We start from the raw sequence: 19,426 nt of genomic DNA, 5'->3' as shown, positions 1-19,426 counted from the left end.
TCTCAGACACGCGGCCCGCACCTTAATATGAAAATTTAATGTTAGTGCGGCCCACAAGTTTTATATGAATGCCGCTTGACAGCGTCACACCTGCCCACCCTCCCAATTTTCCCGGGAGACTCCCGAATTTCAGAGTAATTATTTTCTCGGATATACGCTGGTGTTCACCCAATGAACAATAATAAGGGCGTACAATGATGGCACTACTGCTAGCACCCTCTACAGCTTGTACAAAAATAGCTTGCCAGCTCAAATAATTGTTTGAGGATGCTATTGCAGACACACATGAGAGACTGCAAGGCATCCTTATTCAACAGCAATACAGGTCACACTGAGGGGGGTCATTTAAACAACTTTGGCACTCTTACTAATATGCGCCACACTGTGAACCCACACCAAACAAGAATGACAAACACATTTCAGAAAGAACATCCTCACTATAACACAACATTAAACACGACAGAACAAACACCCAGAATCACATGTATACCTGACTCTTCCGGGCTAAATTATACACCCAGCTAGCACCAACCCAACCCCCCACCCTTCCGTGCGTTGGTTGAGGTGGGCGGGGTTGGGTGGGGCGGGTGTATAATGCAGCCCGGAATAGTCAGGGATACATGGGATTCTGGGTATTTGTTATGTTGTGTTTCTGTTGTGTAATAGTGAGGATGTTCTCCCGAAATGTGTTGTCATTCTTGTTTGGTGTGGGTTCACAGTGTTGCGCATATTAGTAAGAGTGTTAAAGTTGTTTAAATCACAACCCTCAGTGGGACCTGTATGGCTGTTGAGCAAGTATGCCTTGCAGTAGCGAATGCGTTCGGATAGAGGTCGCATCCAAAATGTAACCGACCGGCCGGCACGCAGGTAGCATGGTGAAAATCCTGGCACAATGACATGTAGAAAGGGTGGTCGAGGCATTGTCATCATGGCACGTCCTCAAAATTGATGTCCGGGTGAAAATCGAAGAATGTTTACCCGGGAGATTTCTGATAGAGACACTGAAATTTGGAAATCTACCGGACTACTCCGGGCGGTCGGCAAGTAAGCGGCTGAGCCACATCAGAGTGGTCAAAGAGCCGTGGGTTGCAGACCCCTGCCCTAAATATATACAATTATTCATCATATTCTCTTCATGTCATATTGGGCTCAGGTGTTACTGTTCTTACATTAGAGCTTTTATTCAATCAGAATTCAGCTAGCATTATGCCATCGTGTGCAATATAGGTGAACCGGGCACATGATGTTGATAGACAATTGTGATAGCAATCAGATCACAAGTTGTTGTCAGTAACCCTTTTAGATAGCTTCCTGTGACTTTCACGCCTCCTGTGATTGGATACTCACTTGTGACTCACACAAGTGAGCATCCAATCACAAGTGTTGAGTTGCGAGTGCAAGTAGTGCCACATCGGAGCCATACCCAGCTCCCAGACAACTCTGATATTGACTCGCTTTTTTAACCCACAAGGAAGTAGAGTAAAATGTTGATTAGCTTGCAGACAGGCCTGTTTCTAGGTATTTGGGGGCCCTAGGCAAAGAGGGTACCTGGAGGGTAAATTTGTTTAATTTTTTTAACCGTATTTCGACTGGCAGTCAGCAAAAGTTCAGATTACGTCACGACGAGTGGCTGTGCACACTCTTCCAACTTGGTTGGCTGCTGGTAGGGGGATTCCGCAGTGTCGATGAGACTGTGCAATAGTGTCATTGGCATTGATTAATTGGTTATTGTCAGTGTCATTGTGCATATGAGACTTTTGGCTGCTGGAAGGGGGCCCTCAAGGGGGACACAGCTAGTGTCTTTGACATTATTCTGATATCGTCATTGTATTTTTTCGATGATAGAATCACAAAGCTGCTGTTGCTGTTAAATTTTAAAACATTACTAGTCATTGTTAGGGGCCCCTCTTTTAGTTGGGGGCCCTAGCCAACTGACTAGTTTGCCTATGTGGTTGCGACAAGCCTGGTTGCATATATGCACTATATTGCCAAAAGTATTTGGCCACCCATCCAAATGATGATAACCAGGTGTCCTAATCACTTGGCCCGGTGTATAAAATCAAGCACTTAGGCATGGAGACTGTTTCTACAAACATTTGTGAAGAAATGGGCCATGCTCAGTGACTTCTAGCGTGGAACTGTCATAGGATGCCACCTGTGCAACAAATCCAGTCGGGAAATTTCCTCGCAGCTGCTGCATCTAAGCCATATATCACCAAGTCCAATGCAAGGCATGGGATGCAGTGGTGTAAAGCAGTGGTTCTCAACCTTTTTTCAGTGATGTACCCCTTGTGAACATATTTTTGATTCAAGTACCCCCTAATCAGAGCAAAGCATTTTTGGTTGAAAAAAAGAGATGAAGAGGTAAAATACAGCACTATGTCATCAGTTTCTGATTTATTAAATTGTATAACCGTGCAAAATATTGGTCATTTGTAGTGGTCTTTCTTGAACAATTTGGAAAAAAAGATATACAAATAACTAAAAACTTGTTGAAAAATAAACAAGTGATTCAATTATAAATAAATATTTCTGTACATAGAAGTAATCATCAACCCAAAGTGCCCTCTTTGGGGATTGTAATAGAGATCCATCTGGATTCATGAACTTAATTCTAAACATTTCTTCACAAAAAAATAAATCTTTAACATAAATATTTATGGTACATGTCCACAAAAAAATTTAGCTGCCAACACTGAATATTGCCTTGTTGCATTTCTTTTCACAGTTTATGATGTTACATTCATATTTTGTTGAAGTACTATTCAATAAATATATTTATAAAGGATTTTTGAAGTGTTGCTATTTTTAGAATATTTAAAAAAAAATCTCACTGTGGAGAGGGGCGTGTTCCACGCGTCCCCTGCGGGCGGGGTGTGTGCAGGGGCCGGCCATGAAGCAGCCAACAGGTGAGTGGATACCTCAGCTGGAACGAGTGATCTAATCACCTGTTCCCTTTATTAGCAGCGCTGGAGACCATGAAATGGAGGGAGGCATGAGGACGCAGGACAGACGCACAGAGACGAACAAGAGACAGCTGAAAAGCTGGACAGACGGACAATTGTGTAAAGTAAAAGATGTACTAAAGACTGTGTCAAACCTGAGAAGTTGGACAGACGGACAATTGTGTAAAGTAAAAGATATACTAAAGACTGTGTCAAACCTGAGAAGCTGGACAGACGGACAATTGTGTAAAGTAAAAGATGTATTAAATACTGTGTCAAACCTGTATCCTGAGCTGTGTGATACTGTGGTCAGAAGAAGCCGGGCGAGACGCAGGAAACCTCCACACTCACGTACCCCTTGGCATACCTTCAAGTACCCCCAGGGGTACGCGTACCCCCATTTGAGAACCACTGGTGTAAAGCATGTCGCCACTGGACTCTAGAGCAGTGGAGACGCGTTCTCTGGAGTGATGAATCACGCTCTTCCATCTGGCAATCTGATGGACCAGTCTGGGTTTGGAGGTTGCCAGAAGAACGCTACATTTCGGACTGCATTGTCCCGAGTGGGACATTTGGTGAAGGAGGAATTTAATGTGGGGTTGGGTTTTCAGGAGTTGGGCTTGGCCCTTTAGTTCCAAAGAAAGGAACTTTGAATGCTCCAAGATACCAAAACATTTTGGACGATTCCATGGGATGGCACTTCAAGGTCATATGTGAGTAAAGGCAGGTGGCCAAATACTTTTGGCAATATAGTGTGTATTTGCAAGGTCATATTCTGGAAAAATTTTTTGGGAGAAGCTAGATCTCGTAAGATGAGGTCAACCTAACTCACTCTAACCGGTGAGTTAGTTTGACACTTCCAATCGAATCGAATCAACCCCTGGCTTATGGCTTCCAATGGGTGCTGCGGATTATGAGTTCAAATATGTTATTTCTTTATTTGTTCACGTTTAATATGTTTTGACAATTATTTTGATTATGACCATGGAGATATGTTTTAATTGCTGATGTGTTTTTTATTGATTTTTAAATGCGCCGGAAAATAGCCAGTTTTGTACACTATTGACGTGTTTTAATGGACAGTAGTGCACAAGTGTGATTCTGTATAGTATTTCTGCAGCCGTAGTCATGTGGTGACATTAATTATGGTATTATGAAAGGTATTTATTAAAGTTGGGCAAAGTAGGACATCACTGAAAGCCTAGGTGTGAAATGCATGGCCCGCCACTGGTACTGACCATACACTACGCTACTACAGTGTTTCTCAACCATAAGGCCAGGACCCATTGTTGGGCCGTGAGCGGCATTAAATCTGTGTTTCTCAGCTGTGTTCCGTAAGGGCTGCGGCGGTACTCAATAGTAATACACTTTTCCACCAATTGTGGCATCAATGACAATCTCAAACAAACAGAAGAAGTCTGAAGGTAAAGGCATAGAGAGGTTACTTAAGCACAGGCTGCAAGAGGGTTTACTCTTTCCATCAATGTCAGCAGCTGGGTGTGTTAGTTCCATAGCAAAATGAGATAAACTGAGTAAACGATCTTGCATACACAAACAGGAAAGTTCAGTGCCGTACCGTAAACGTACGTTAACATAGTAGAAATTATGAAGTACACCCTCACAATCTAATCACTTGTTCTTTATCCCGTTTCGGACATTTCCCGAAAGTTAAACGAAAATCTGCCCATACAGTAACTGTTTAAATCATGTTGCAAACTGACTAATTGACTGACCATGGCAATCACTAGGCCTGAAACAATTACAAATTTTGCTGGACGGTGAATAACTTGTCTTAAATAAGTAAACAAACATAAAAATACGTTTAACTCGCAATCTCTGTTTGCAAAAGTTGCAATTTAATAAACATCAAATATCTTGAAGTGCAGTTTTTTCCCCCCAGTCTGAAAAACCGAATCGGGTGGTTAATTTGTTGTCTTTTTTTGTTGCCATCACTTTCCAACACACCTTTTTTTGGGGGCAGAATCAGAATCAGTATCACAATCATAATCATAATCAGAATAGCTACTGTATTTAGTGTGAATTAAAAGGCTATACTTTGTTGTACTATGGGGTGTTTTCACTCAGGTTATTTTCCTTAACGCTGATGACAGCTCCTTTTTTTATTTTGTTCCTGTCACAAACTTCTCCATCTCTCCGCCTCTGTTAGCTCTGTGCGCATAATTCCTGTGCAATCAATACTTGTACTGGTTAGAACATGGAGCAGGTTGACTAGTACTGTTTGAACTTACAGTAGTTGTAGGCTCGTATATCGCTCTAACAGTAATTCTAGAGTGTACACATTGACAATGGAAACATCGGTACCCCCCAGGGGGGTCTTGACTCACTATTTTAGAAACACTGGATGAAATTGTCTACATATCTATTAGATCATCTATTAAACTTTTGTATCACATGTTAAACGTGACTCTGGAGTGACAAAATGCAGAGAAGAGAAGCGTTGTGCAGGTCAAATTGACAATCCAGAAACAGATTAAGAAAACAATGCTCAGGCAAAGGTAAAATGGCTGAGAGTGAAGACAAACAGAAAGATAAGAAAAAAACAAATAAGAGCGCTGGACAGAAACTTTATAGGTGGGTTGCAATCACGTGACCGAGAGGCACAGCCGGGCACTTCTGGGTTTCAGGAGATGATCTGAGCCCCATTAGTTTACTGTTTATTTATCTGAATCCTTGCAGATTTAGGTGTATTTTGAAAGGTTTGAGGCAAGTATAAAAGCCAGCCATCCATCCATCCTTGTTCTACAGTTTGTCTCTTTTGGGGTCGCGGGGGGTACCTGGAGCCTATCTCAGCTGCATTCAGGCGGAAGGCGGAGTACACCCTGGACAAGTCGCTACCTCATCGCAGGGCCAACACAGATAGACAACATTCACATTCACACACTAGGGCCAATTTAGCGTTGCCAATCAACCTATCCCCAGGTGCATGTCTTTGGAGGTGGGAGGAAGCCGGAGTACCCGGAGGGAACCCATGCAGTCACGGGGAGAACATGCAAACTCCACACAGAAAGATCCCGAGCCCGGGATTGAACCCAGGACTACTCGGGACCTTCTTATTGTGAGGAAGATGCACTGACCCCTCTTCCTCTGTGCTGCCCAAGTATAAAAGCAATCATGATTTTTTTTTTTTTTAAATAGGATGGAGCTGATTTTTACACTCCTAACAAAAATATTTAAACCATTTATCATCACCAAGACGTTACTGCTTCCTGACTTCATTTCACATTTACAGAATTTAGAGAAGAAAAGATTGTGTTTACATTTGAGGGGTCCACAAATGAAACATTAATATCAGTAAGTAACTTCTGTTGTTGTTTTGGTCTCTCTGTCTAATCCCCCTCTCATCCCCACAATTTCCCCCTCTGTCTTCCTTTTTTTCTCTTTCTGGACCAAATGATAATATAAATACATTTAATAAAGTCACATTCAAATAAGGCAACAAGAGAAGTATCTTACACTTCTCTTTTGTAAAGTAAATCTGAACAGTCGATACAGGCATCTACATCAACTATATGATTTGCCCGAGAAGCTGGACAGGACAAAAAAAAAAAAAACATCTGTAAGTAACGTATTTGATTGACATAACGAGTGCTGTGCTGCTGTGATCGTGACGCTAATGACAAAAAGGATAAGTTTGTTTGTGTTTTATTTCCTGCTACAAATATTAGTTTCATCTACAATTTATGTCTGAAATTGTTTTTGATTTAAGTATATTTTTCTCATTATTTAGCTGCATATGTCCATGTTGTTCAGCAGGAATCTTTGCTTGCAATATCAAGATACAGTATATGCTGGTTAGCCTGCGAGAGATTTATTCATCTAGTTTATTAATACTATTAGGGATATTTTCTTGATGCAAATAAATAAAACCAAAGACGCTATAACGTGGTCATCCGTGTCGATCTTGGCTTTCCTGCACAAAAACTAAGCTTTTAGTTTCTGATATGAAAATGGACAAGGAAAATATGGTGGATTGGACTAACAATCACAATATTTATTACTAGGACTTAACATATCAGTTTATTTGCACAACCAGCACTCCGTATTTATATTTATAGGCATATCAACCATAAAAAAACCCAACAAAAAACTAATGTGATATATTGTCCTTTCTTAACGTTTGATTCTGCTACCAAACTTGATTACTTCACAGAAAGTTTGTTAAACAAATCCAATGTTCAAACAACCTTTTTACAATATGGTCACTGCATACATGGTCTTATTGTATTCGTCAAGATAATGAAAGGGATATTTTTAAGAGCCATTTGCTTTGACGCACTTTTGTTTTTTCCTGACTTTATTACCTTTATGAGCCACTTCATTTGGGACTCTATGAAAGGTCTTCCCTATCTCTCTATTTGAACAACTGAAACGCCCAAGAACAAAACAGCAATATGGCATTTTCTGCTCAAACTCTACAATCACTCTCTCTTGTTTTAATGCTACCCTTAACCTGCTTTATTCTCGAAATACCGTGAGTGTCAGTGAAGTGAGGTAACAGCAATCACCTGGTGATGATAAATGGTTTAAATCTTTTTAAAAATATTTTTCTTGAGAGTCTAAAAATCCACTCCATCCCATTTGAAATATTGGTTTCGTGATCGCTTTTATATCTGCCTCTAAACCTTTCGAAATACACCTAAATCTGCAATGGTACAGATAAATAAACAGTCGCCTAATGGACTATACCTAAACCAAAACACAGGAAGAGACTCGGAAAACAGGTAGGCACAAAGAAGCTGTACTTTCTCCTGCTCATTTTGCTGGCCTACTACCTTCGTTAATGGTTAATGAAAACATGTGGAGTTGCTTCATGTCATTTTTAGACCATTCAAAATAAAATAAACCATGACCTGACAACTACAAAGAGATTGTCCTTGGATGGTCTTTGAATTAGGAGTTGTCTATGTCATATTCAATCTCCTTGCGACTTGTGGAAAAGTGAATCTTGTTCATTGGCTTTTTGTAGGAGTGAGTTAATCGTGCAGGGAAAAGATGCACAGCCTACCCACCATCTGTGGGTAAACATCCATAGCTGACATTGTCCCACCCAAAAAAAAAATGGCGTTCGATTAATTGCTGTAAAAAACGTTTTATGAATTTTATTCAAAATGCCTGTACTTACTATCTTGTTGTTTTATATTCAGATTCAGTACGTCTTCCACATTCTTAGTCAATGAACATGCTGCACTGATGTGTTACCTACTATATTTCTTACCACAAATCTCTCATCCAGTTACATCCCACTTCAGCCTGGAACATTTTCAAAGGCCTTAAAAACAGCTGTCATTAAGCCCCCTCAAAAGAAGATTAGGCTTGATGCCAGAGTAACAACAACCATCAAACCCGACATTGTTGCGCAAAGTCCTAGAAAAAGTTGTATACCAACAGCTTGCAATTCATTTGATACTTTCAAGTCAGGCTTAAGGCCCCACCTGACGATTAACTGCATTATACTGATAGTATATATTTATACCATGAATTGATGAAACTTATTTTGGTGCTACCATTTAGTAGTCAATTGTACGGAATATGTACTGTACTTTGCAAGCTACTAATGAAATTCTCAATCAATCAATCAAACCGCATCACTGAAACAGCTCTGATCAAGGTGACAAATGATCTCCACCTGAACACAGACACAGGAAAAGTCAGTCTTAATTCTGCTGTACCTGAGTGCTGCAGTTGACACAGTTGACCATACCATCTTATTACAGAGGTTAGAAGACTGGGTTGGAATATCTGGTTCTGCTCTTAACCGGTTTAAGACCCATCTCGAAAAAAGGACATAATTTGTTGAAACTGGTAACTCTAATTGGTAACATCTATCTTCCTTTCATGCTGCCAATTAGGCCAGCTAATACATAGCTACAATGTGTCCTATGCAGACACTCAGATCTACAGTACGTATCACTGAGAGTCCCTGCATAATATAGATGATCAATGCGAGGATGCAAAGCGATATTCTTCAGCAAAACTCAAACAAAACTGAAATCTTTGTTTGCGGCCCACAGAAGAAAAGAGAAAATATTACCAGTGATTTTAAGACCTTCTCTCTGAAAATTAGTAATCCGGTAAGAAGAAATCCAGGCTTAATAATGTACTAAGACTTGAACTTTAAGAGCCACATTAAATCAATAACATTAGCATTTTTTTTTAACTTGCCAACCTGGGATCAATTGCAACTCAATGTCCCATTCACAAAAGCCCTGCGATTGATCAATGACAAGTCTGGGGTGACTGGAGCACTGAACAGGATTCGTAGTACAGAAGATATATGGATGGATAGAATTTATGTTTTACCTTTGATCAGAACTCTTACCTCCTCCAGAGCCCACAAAGAGTCCACCACTGGCTTTATCTTTTTTTGGTCGTAGAGACACAAAAGTTTGTCCATCACTAATTTCACCAAACGGGACCTTCCCTGTTTGAAGAGCAGGTTGAGGAGCGAGAATCCTGCCATGACTTTGTTCTCCTCATACAGTTTAATAGGATTCACTTTCTCCACCTGCCACCACTTGGAGGAAAACAACAAACAATACAAATTCATAATTTGCTGTGAAATGTGCGTGACGTATGCTAACATCAAACGAGGATGATGCACGACAACTCGAACTCACGGATTTTGCAAAGCTGAAGAAACTCTTTGTCTCCCCGGTTACCATATTTGACGCGCCTGAAAAAACAAAAATAAAAGGATCGCTGGGTGTTGCAGGACAAAGTTGAGTGGACAATAAAAAGCAAAGCATGATGGCTAAGAAGGGGGAGAAACGATTGGCACCTTTCCACCTCAGCATCCGTGCAAACATGCCTTTGCACATGTACAGTAACTGGCACTAAATCATTAATTGGCAATGTAATTATGTTGCTCGATTCATGAGGCTTGAAAATCATTTGAGTGATTAACAGCAGTTTAGCTGTGACTCAGAACACAACTCCGGGAAAAAAAATATGTAATCACAGTTCATTCAGTTGTTTAATTTTGTAGAAAAAAAACAATAACAGACATGACACAAAATTATAATCATTTCAATTGAAACTTTCTGGCTTTGATACATACTAAAATTAATCAAGAAAATAAACTGGGGTAGTCAGTAACAGTTTCATTATATCGAGCAATTATGGAATCATTCAATTTTGAGGAAAATGATTATAAATCACACTGTAATGTTTTTATCTCTAAAGCTAACAGCAGATTAAATTTGTTCATTAGTTTGCAATTAAAAAAGGGTGTTCACACCTTGGAGAGCTGTAGCATCAGGTGATTTGACATGAATCATGGCACCAACAGGACAGATGTCAATTGAAAGAAAGGAGAGGATAGTAAAACTTCCTAAAGAAAGTGAATGTTGCAAAAGATGTTGATTGTTCACAGTCAGGTGTGTCTAAAATCTGGATCAAGTACAAACAACATAGCAAGTTTGTAAATGACAAGCATACTTATAGACCAAAGAAAACTTCAAAGTGCCAAGACCGAAAACTTAAAGCAATATGTCTTGAAAACAGAAAATGCACAGCAAAACAAATGAAGAGCAAATGGGCAAAAACTGGAGTAACCGTTTGAAACCAAACTGTAAGAAACCGACAAAAGGAAATGGGATTTAAATACAGAAAAGCTAAACGAAAGCCGCCATTAGCAACTTAACAGAAAAAAACAAGGTTACAATGGGCTAAGGAAAAGTAAACATGGACTATGGATGACGATCCAGATGTAAGTCATATTCAGTGATGTAAAAATAAATAAATATAAATTTTTTTTTAAAAATAAATAAGTTTAAAAACTATTTTAAAGGGTAAAACCAATTGAAACAATAAATAGAAATACAAATTTAAAAACACAGAGGACCACACAACTCATGTAGTGTTAAAAGCCTTTAAAGAGACTTAAAACACTCCACTGTGGGAGCAGTTGGAACATGGAAGGGCAGAGTGTTCCAGTTTAGAGCCGACCACAGAGAAGGCCCTGTCTCCCCTGGTTTTAAGTCTCATCTTAGGCACCAGGAGCTGGAGCTGCCTCTCAGACCTCATAGTGCGCGCAGGAGTGTAAATTTGGATGAGGTCCGAGATATAATGAGGTGCCAGTCCATGCAAAGCTTTAAAACCAAACAGATTTTTTTTTTTTAAATCAATTCTGAAATGAACAGAGAGCCAGTGCAAAGTCTCAAGAATTGGGGTGATACGCTCGTGTTTCCTGGACCCTTAGTTGTGCTGCCGCGTTCTGGACTAACTGCAACCAGGAGAGAGCTTTTTGGCTACTGCCAGCATAAAGTGCATTGCAGTAGTCCAGGCGACTTGAAATAAAAGCATGCACGACTTGTTCAAAAATGTTAGAATATAAAAACGTTTTTACTTTTTCTAAAAGACGAAGATGATAAAACATGGTTTTAAAACGACATTGAGTTGTTTTTCAAGTTTAAAATTACTGCCTATAGTGATGCCAAGGCTGGTGACCTTGGGACGCACATAATTTTGCTACAGCCCCAAGTCAATGAGGGCCGGACCAAAAACTAAAATTTCCATTTTTCCCTCATTTATTATCAAAACATTCTGGGCTAACCAAGCCTTGACGTCACATAGACAGTTGAGAGGGGGTGTCAGGGGGCCGTGGCCTTTTGAAATCGGCATAAAAATTTGGCAGTCGTCTGCATAAAAGTGATAAGACACTCTATGCCTCTAAAAAAATCTCTCCAAGAGGAAGGAGATATAGAGTGAACAGGATGGGGCCTAGAATAGATCCCTGGGGGACACCACAGTAAAGCGGAGCAGAAGAAGAAGTGGCGTCTCCCAGCCTGACAGAGAATGACCTCTCTGACAGGTAGGATCTGAACCACTCGAATGCAGTCCCCCTGACATCCACACAGTCTTTCAGGCGCTTTATTGTGTGGTCAATTGTGTCAAAGGCAGCTGTGAGATCTAAAAGCACTAAAATAGCAGAGCTGTCAGAATCAGACATTAAAAGCAAGTCATTAAAAACATTTAAAAGTGCAGATTCAGTACTGTGCAAAGCTTTGTATCCAGACTGAAATGGATCTAAAGTGGTCTTTTCAACTAAAAAAGGCTGCAGTTGCACCAAAACACAGCTCTCCAAAATGTTTGACACCAAAGGTAATTTAGAAATGGGCCCAAAAATTGACAAACTTGTAGGATCATGACCTGTTGTTTTTTTCTTATCAAAGGCTCAACAACAGCTCCTTTACAAAAAGTGGGTACACTGCCAGAAATCAAGCTGCTGTTGATGACGTCTCTAACAGATAAAATCCTCTTTAAAAAAGCGAGGGGGGAATGAGTCTGTGGGACAGGATGAGAGTTTTAGTTTGTCAACTATTCCTGTAAGCTCAGGCATGGACACAGACTCAAACTGACAAAACACAGCCGAGCACTGAAACTCAATGGGGAAAGAGATAGATTTGCTGGAATAGAAGCAACCTTGTCATTAAAAAAGGAGGGCAATTTTTCACAAGTTTCACTTGTCATGTCCAGTGAAGTGGCTGAATTCGGATTAAAAACAGAACTAATAGTTTTGAAAAGAACATGTGGCTTGCTGACACTTTTTGAAAGTAAGTCTGAGAGATATTTTGTTTTCTCAGCTTTAACCACACTTTGATAATTCCGACAGCTGGTCTTGACAACAGCAATCAGAGAAATTTGGAGCAAGATTGATTCCTCAAGAGACTGCAAGCTGTTACAAAAACAAAGATGGTGCAACAAACTACTGGTAGTGTGTTGTAGTGTTTTTGTTTTGTTTTTCATGATTCCATAATTTACCATAACAATTGAGTGATTCCATGTGTTTCACTCTAACTGTCCTAAAATCAAACTGTTACTGACTAACATCATGTTTTTAATTGTTTTTTATTTGAGTGTTACTTAAAGCCAGAAAGTTAAAATAGTATTACTATCTGCTTTTTTCAACCAAATAAAACGACTTAATTATATCCTCTAAGACTGGTGATTCCATATGTTTAAGGGTTGTATATCTAATTTCCATTTTATTTTTTGAGTATCCAAGATCTATTTTTTTTAATCTTATCATGGTCTTAATGGACACATTTTAAATATTGCAATTTAATTCACAGTGGGTTTATTTGCCCCAAAATGTTTCCATTAAGCAGCATTGTGAACCTCACAAGAAAATAACACATTGTAAATACGTGTGGGCCGCTTCCATTGTATACCGTGATATGAAAAAGTTTCAAAACCACAAACGTTTTCCTTCATGCTGTCCCTGTGGTACCATGACAGAAATTGTTACCATCACGTGACCCCTCCTCCAGCACGGACCTGCATGTTGTATGATGGATAGAGGAGGAAAGTCCCCTCTATCTAGTTTTTTTTTGTTTTTTTTCTACAAAGAAAATATTAAAGGAAAGCTTAATTTTGGGGGGGGAATTTTGCCTATCGTTCACAATCATTATGAAAGACATGACGAGGGATGTTTTTTTATGCATTCTAACTTATAAATAAACATAAATAAAAGTCTGCTTACGGTGGAGCCAATGCATGGTCCTTTATTCCACCCATAAAGCCCAATAAAAAAACATTCAATAAATGCCAACAACACTTGCATTTTTTGACTTGAATATTAACCAAGTATTAGTGATATTGTTATTATGAGCACTAATGCAGGTGATCTATTTATAGCGGTGCCATGATCACAAACCGTGTGTGCTGATGTTGACATCATCGAGTGGTCTGCTGCTTCCTCACTCCCTGAAAGATTTTGTAGATCATGAATCATGCCTCCAATCTGGATAGATGAAGGCTCATGACATAATACGACAAGTTAGTAGAATTACACCCGGAAATGGCGAGAACAACGCAAAAAGATCTTCAGACCATAATCCTCTCTTCTTGAGGATTTTGAGTCATTCTTCATCTAAATGGAAATATATGAACATCCTAGCAAACAGCATCCTAACAACAGAAGACATTGTACAGTAAGTGATGTTTTAAAATGTTTGGAGGCTCTCATGAAGTCTGCAGTGAGTAATAAACAGTGATGAAGAAAAGAAAGCAAACGTGATGCGATTTTTAAATTAATGCGCTGCGTATGCTTAAAATCAAAATATGTAAATATTAAATGTTATTATAAATGTGCCTGTTACTATATTACATACATACTTAAATCATGTATATAAAACCTTAATGGAGGTGTTTGGATGCTTTTTAAGGGCTTTATAGGAAGAATAGATCGGCTCCCATAGGCTCCATTGTAAGCTGACTTTTGATCGCTTTTATTTAATATTTAAAATGCATTTTTAAAAATTCCATCCGTCGTCTTGTCTTTCATAATGATTATGACCGATAGGCAAATTATTCCAGAGAAAAGTGCAGTTCCCCTTTAAAATTTTGTCCCTTGACTTGGTTTTGGACAAGTAGAATACTTTGATAACTGTACATAATTTGTAAAGAATGCAGTTATTTTAAATAGATAAGCTCCATTTTCATCATGTTCTTTTATATTGTTTAAAAATTGACTGACTGAAAAGTTAATTTATCTACTTTTAAATAAAGACATTTCAAAATAACACATTTAAGAGTCGTAATTGTAATGCCTTGTGATACAGTCACAATCTTACATACTGGCCCATTGATGGATGGATGGATAGCTGGATAGATGGATGGATGGATGGATAGATAGATAGATAGATAGATAGATAGATAGATAGATAGATAGATAGGTAAATGGGTTGTACTTGTATAGCGCTTTTCTACCTTCAAGGTACTCAAAGCGCTTTGACATTACTTCCACATTTACCCATTCACACACACATTCACACACTGATGGAGGGAGCTGCCATGCAAGGCGCCAACCAGCACCCATCAGGAGCAAGGGTGAAGTGTCTTGCTCAGGACACAACGGACGTGACGAGGTTGGTACTAGGTGGGATTTGAACCAGGGACCCTCGGGTTGCGCACGGCCACTCTCCCACTGCGCCACGCTGTCCCTAGGTAGTACTTCATTGATTCTTTCAGGAGAGTTCCCTCAGGAAAATAAAATTCCAGGAGCAGTGTACAGACTTGAGATCCAATTTAAAAAGTAAATAACGGGGGTGTAAATCTAATGACTAATCAGAGGGAATCGCAACATTTTTTTAATTTACACACACACACACACACACACACACACACACACACACACACACACACACACACACACACACACACACACACACACACACACACACACACACATTGTCTGTTTCCTACCATAGAGGATGTATGTTCCCAATGGTTTCAGCAGACTGAGGCCTTTCCCTGTGTTTTCCCCACACAGACAATCCAACACAATGTCTACTCCCTCTGGAGATATCCTAAAACATCAACAACAAAGTACATGTCCATTAGGGGGAGAAATATAAACATATGGAATGGCATCCCACAGCAGTGTGTGACCAGGCTGTTGTGACTGTGTACAGTATAGTTTCTTCACATGCTACTGGCTCTTGACCAGTGGTTATAAGAATACATTGTCGAATTGCTATTGTGTTGTGTTTCTTTCTTCCTATTGATAACATTTCAACACCAACCTAATTTGGCACACACATCTAGACTTAAGTTCAGCCATTAGAGCCGTGTATCCCGCTTTTGCGTGTTCCCTACTGTACTAATTGGGCAACATTTAACTATCCTAACAGTACATTTTGTTAGAACAGGAAAATCTTCTACTAAAAACATATTTCTTTTTTATTTGCATGTTTACACGTCTAATGGTGTCACTGTAATATAAAGCCAACATTCCTCTTACAACCTACATTCCCTTAGAAATATTCCATGACTATCACTGCCACAAGTGATGTAGTGTCCGAGGCGGATTAAAGGCCTACAGAAACCCACTACTACCCACCACGCAGTCTGATAGTTTATATATCAATGATGAAATATTAACATTGCAACACAAGCCAATACGGCCTTTTTAGTTTACTAAATTGCAATTTTAAATTTCCCGGGACTTTTTTCTTGAAAACGTCGCGTAATGATGACGTGTACGCTTGACGTCACGGGCTGTTAGGGAATATGAGCGCTGCGTACACACACAGCTAAAAGTCGTCGGCTTTAACGGCATAATAACACAGTATTTTGGAGATCTGTGTTGCTGAATCTTTTGCAATTTGTTCAATTAACATTGGAGAAGTCAAAGTAGAAAGATGGAGTTGGGAAGCTTTAGCCTTTAGTCACACAAACACACGGTGATTCCTTGTTTAAAATTCACGGAGGTGAAACTTTACTATGGATCACTGCGAACACGGATCCAGACCGAATGTCAACCATCAGGTTTCGGTGAGAAAATTGAGGTAAAAAGTCGCTTCTTACCGGAGATCAGCTGAGCTTGTGCCGCCCATAAAGCTGCCGTCGACTTCCCTGAGACACTGCGCGTCAAGACATCCGTGGACACACACTTCTGACTATCAGGTACTGTTAAACTCACTAAAACACTAGCAACACAATAGAAAGATAAGGGATTTCCTAGGATGATCCTAGTAAATGTGTCTAAAAACATCGGAATCCGTCCCAATGCAATCGTGTTTTTTTTTTTCTAGTCCGTTGCTATCAATATCCTCAAACACGAATCTTTCATCCTCACTCAAATTAATAGGGAAATTGTCTTTTTCTCGGTCTGAATAGCTGTTTTTGTTAGAGGCTCCCATTAAAATCAATGTGAAGATGTGAGGAGCCATCAACATGTGACGTCATCGTCTGCGACTTCCGGTAGAGGCAGGGCTTTTCTCCGGTTGCAAACTTTATCGTGGATGTTCTCTACTAAATCCTTTCAGCAAAAATATGGCAATATCGCGAAATGATCAAGTATGACAGATAGAATGGACCTGCTATCCCCGTTTAAATAAGAAAATCTCATTTCAGTAGGCCTTTAATTTATAGGGCACAATTCGCAAACAAGACAATTCAAAGTGCTATGGCATCCCATTATGCACCTGCTGTGAACCTGTTTTCTATGTTTTATTCATTTATTTATTGATATTTTTATCGTGCTCTGTTTGTGTTGTGTTGTGTTTGCTCGTTTTCCTTGTGTTATCTTTTAACCTGCCAATTGTACAGCATTTTGGCTACCCCTGTGGTAAATTTTAAATGTGCTTTATAAATAAGGTTGATTTGATTTGATTTGCAGAGTCATAAAATTACAAAAAGGAGAATAAAATCATGAATAAAACTAAAATCATTATAAAAAATAATACTAAATTAATTTAATTAAAATAAAAAAGACTAGATAAAATACTTTGTTGTCATATGCACTATTTCGTGATCGGAAACGCGGATGTCGAGCGGGGCTAAAAACAAAGCAGAAGGCTAATCCCCACAGAACACCACTTCCTTCCATCCTGAAGACGGATTTAAATGGAAAATGCGAGACTACTGGTCTGGGTAAGGAGTCAGTTAAATTAGAACAAGTTTTTTCTGCTTTGAGTGTTTCAGCGTTGGACATGTGTTTTACCGAGGTGGCTAACTATGATGCGTGCAGTTTATCAAAGCAACAAACAAACAATCGGAAAATCCCCGTTACTGAGGTGGCTAACCATGATGCGTGCAGTTTATCAAAGCAACAATCAAACAATCGGAAAATTCCTGTCGTATCAATTCCTAGATATGGTCGTAACTATACTAAATGCACTGGGCATAATAAACACAACATTATTAATATTGCTACTACGGATAATTTGATCAAAAATTCCCTGAAACAGCCCACTACCTATAATATAGGTTTTTTAAACATAAGATCATTGTCTCCCAAAACGTTATTAGTTAATGATATTATCAGAGACAACAATCTTAACGTCATCGGTCTCAGCGAAACCTGGCTTAAACCAAACAACTTTTTTGCGCTAAATGAGGCATGTCCTCCTAACTTTACACATGCGCATATTGCCCGTCCGCTTAAAAGGGGTGGGGGGGTCGCACTAATATACAACGAAAACTTTAACCTTAGTCCTAACATAAATAATAAATATAAATCGTTTGAGGTGCTTACCATGAGGTCTGTCACACCGCTGCCTCTACACCTGGCTGTTATCTACCGCCCCCCAGGGCCCTATTCGGACTTTATCAATTAATTCTCAGAGTTCGTTGCTGATCTAGTGACACACGCCGATAATATAATCATAATGGGGGACTTTAATATCCATATGAATACCCCATCGGACCCACCGTGCGTAGCGCTCCAGACTGTAATTGATAGCTGTGGTCTCACACAAATAATAAATGAACCCACGCATCGCAACGGTAATACGATAGACCTAGTGCTTGTCAGGGGTATCACCGTTTCCAAAGTTACGATACTCCCGTATACTAAAGTATTGTCCGATCATTACCTTATAAAATTCGAGGTTCAGACGCATGTTCGTCAAACTAATAGTAATAATAACTGCTATAGCAGCCGCAACATTAATACAGCCACAACGACAACTCTTGCTGACCTATTGCCCTCGGTAATGGCACCATTCCCAAAGTATGTGGGCTCTATTGATAACCTCACTAACAACTTTAACGACGCCCTGCGCGAAACCATTGATAACATAGCACCGCTAAAGTTAAAAAAGGCTCCAAAAAAGCGCACCCCGTGGTTTACAGAAGAAACTAGAGCTCAGAAATTATTATGTAGAAAGCTGGATCGCAAATGGCGCACGACTAAACTTGAGGTGCACCATCAAGCATGGAGTGATGGTTTAATAACTTATAAACGCATGCTTACCTTAGCTAAAGCTAAATATTACTCAAATCTCATCCACCGTAATAAAAACGATCCTAAATTTTTGTTTAGTACGGTAGCATCGCTAACCCAACAAGGGACCCCTTCCAGTAGCTGATGACTTTATGCAATTCTTCAGTAAAAAAATTGAAGTCATTAGAAAGGAGATTAAAGACAATGCGTCCCAGCTACAACGGGGTTCTATTAACACTGATACGATGGTATATACGGCGGATACTGCCCTCCAAAATAGTTTCTCTCGTTTTGAGGAAATAACATTAGAGGAATTGTTACAACGTGTAAATGGAATAAAACAGACAACCTGTTTACTTGACCCTCTTCCTGGGAAACTGATCAAGGAGCTCTTTGTATTATTAGGTCCATCAGTGCTAAATATTATAAACTTATCACTCTCCTCGGGCACTGTTCCCCTAGCATTCAAAAAAGTGGTTATTCATCCTATTCTTAAAAGACCTAACCTCGATCCTGACCTCATGGTAAACTACCGACCGGTGTCTCACCTTCCCTTTATTTAAAAAATCCTCGAAAAAATTGTTGCGGAGCAGTTAAATGAACACTTAGCGTCTAACAATCCATGTGAAACCTTTCAATCCGGTTTCAGGGCAAATCACTCCACGGAGAATGCCCTCGCAAAAATGACTAATGATCTATTGCTAACAATGGATTCTGATGCGTCATCTATGTTGCTGCTCCTCGATCTTAGCGCTGCTTTCGATACCGTCGATCATAATATTTTATT

At 39.5% G+C, this 19,426-nt stretch overlaps 1 protein-coding gene across 2 annotated transcripts in view; it reads right to left on the bottom strand.

The window, feature by feature from the left end:
* Window positions 1-19,426, bottom strand: part of vat1l (vesicle amine transport 1-like) — a 41,645-nt gene that overhangs the window by 6,696 nt on the left and 15,523 nt on the right. For both annotated transcript variants that reach the window (XM_061882667.1, XM_061882676.1), the window contains exons 5-7: window positions 15,174-15,277; window positions 9,584-9,639; window positions 9,286-9,480 (exon numbers count right to left, since the gene is read on the bottom strand). In XM_061882667.1, coding sequence (XP_061738651.1) covers window positions 9,286-9,480; window positions 9,584-9,639; window positions 15,174-15,277 — 355 coding nt within the window. The remainder of the gene's footprint in view (window positions 1-9,285; window positions 9,481-9,583; window positions 9,640-15,173; window positions 15,278-19,426) is intronic.

The sequence above is a fragment of the Nerophis ophidion genome, linkage group LG02, assembly GCF_033978795.1.
Source record: "Nerophis ophidion isolate RoL-2023_Sa linkage group LG02, RoL_Noph_v1.0, whole genome shotgun sequence".
Taxonomy (NCBI): domain Eukaryota; kingdom Metazoa; phylum Chordata; class Actinopteri; order Syngnathiformes; family Syngnathidae; genus Nerophis; species Nerophis ophidion.
The sequence above is the reverse complement of the archived record's forward strand: the minus strand, read 5'-3'. Positions and strand labels throughout refer to the sequence as shown.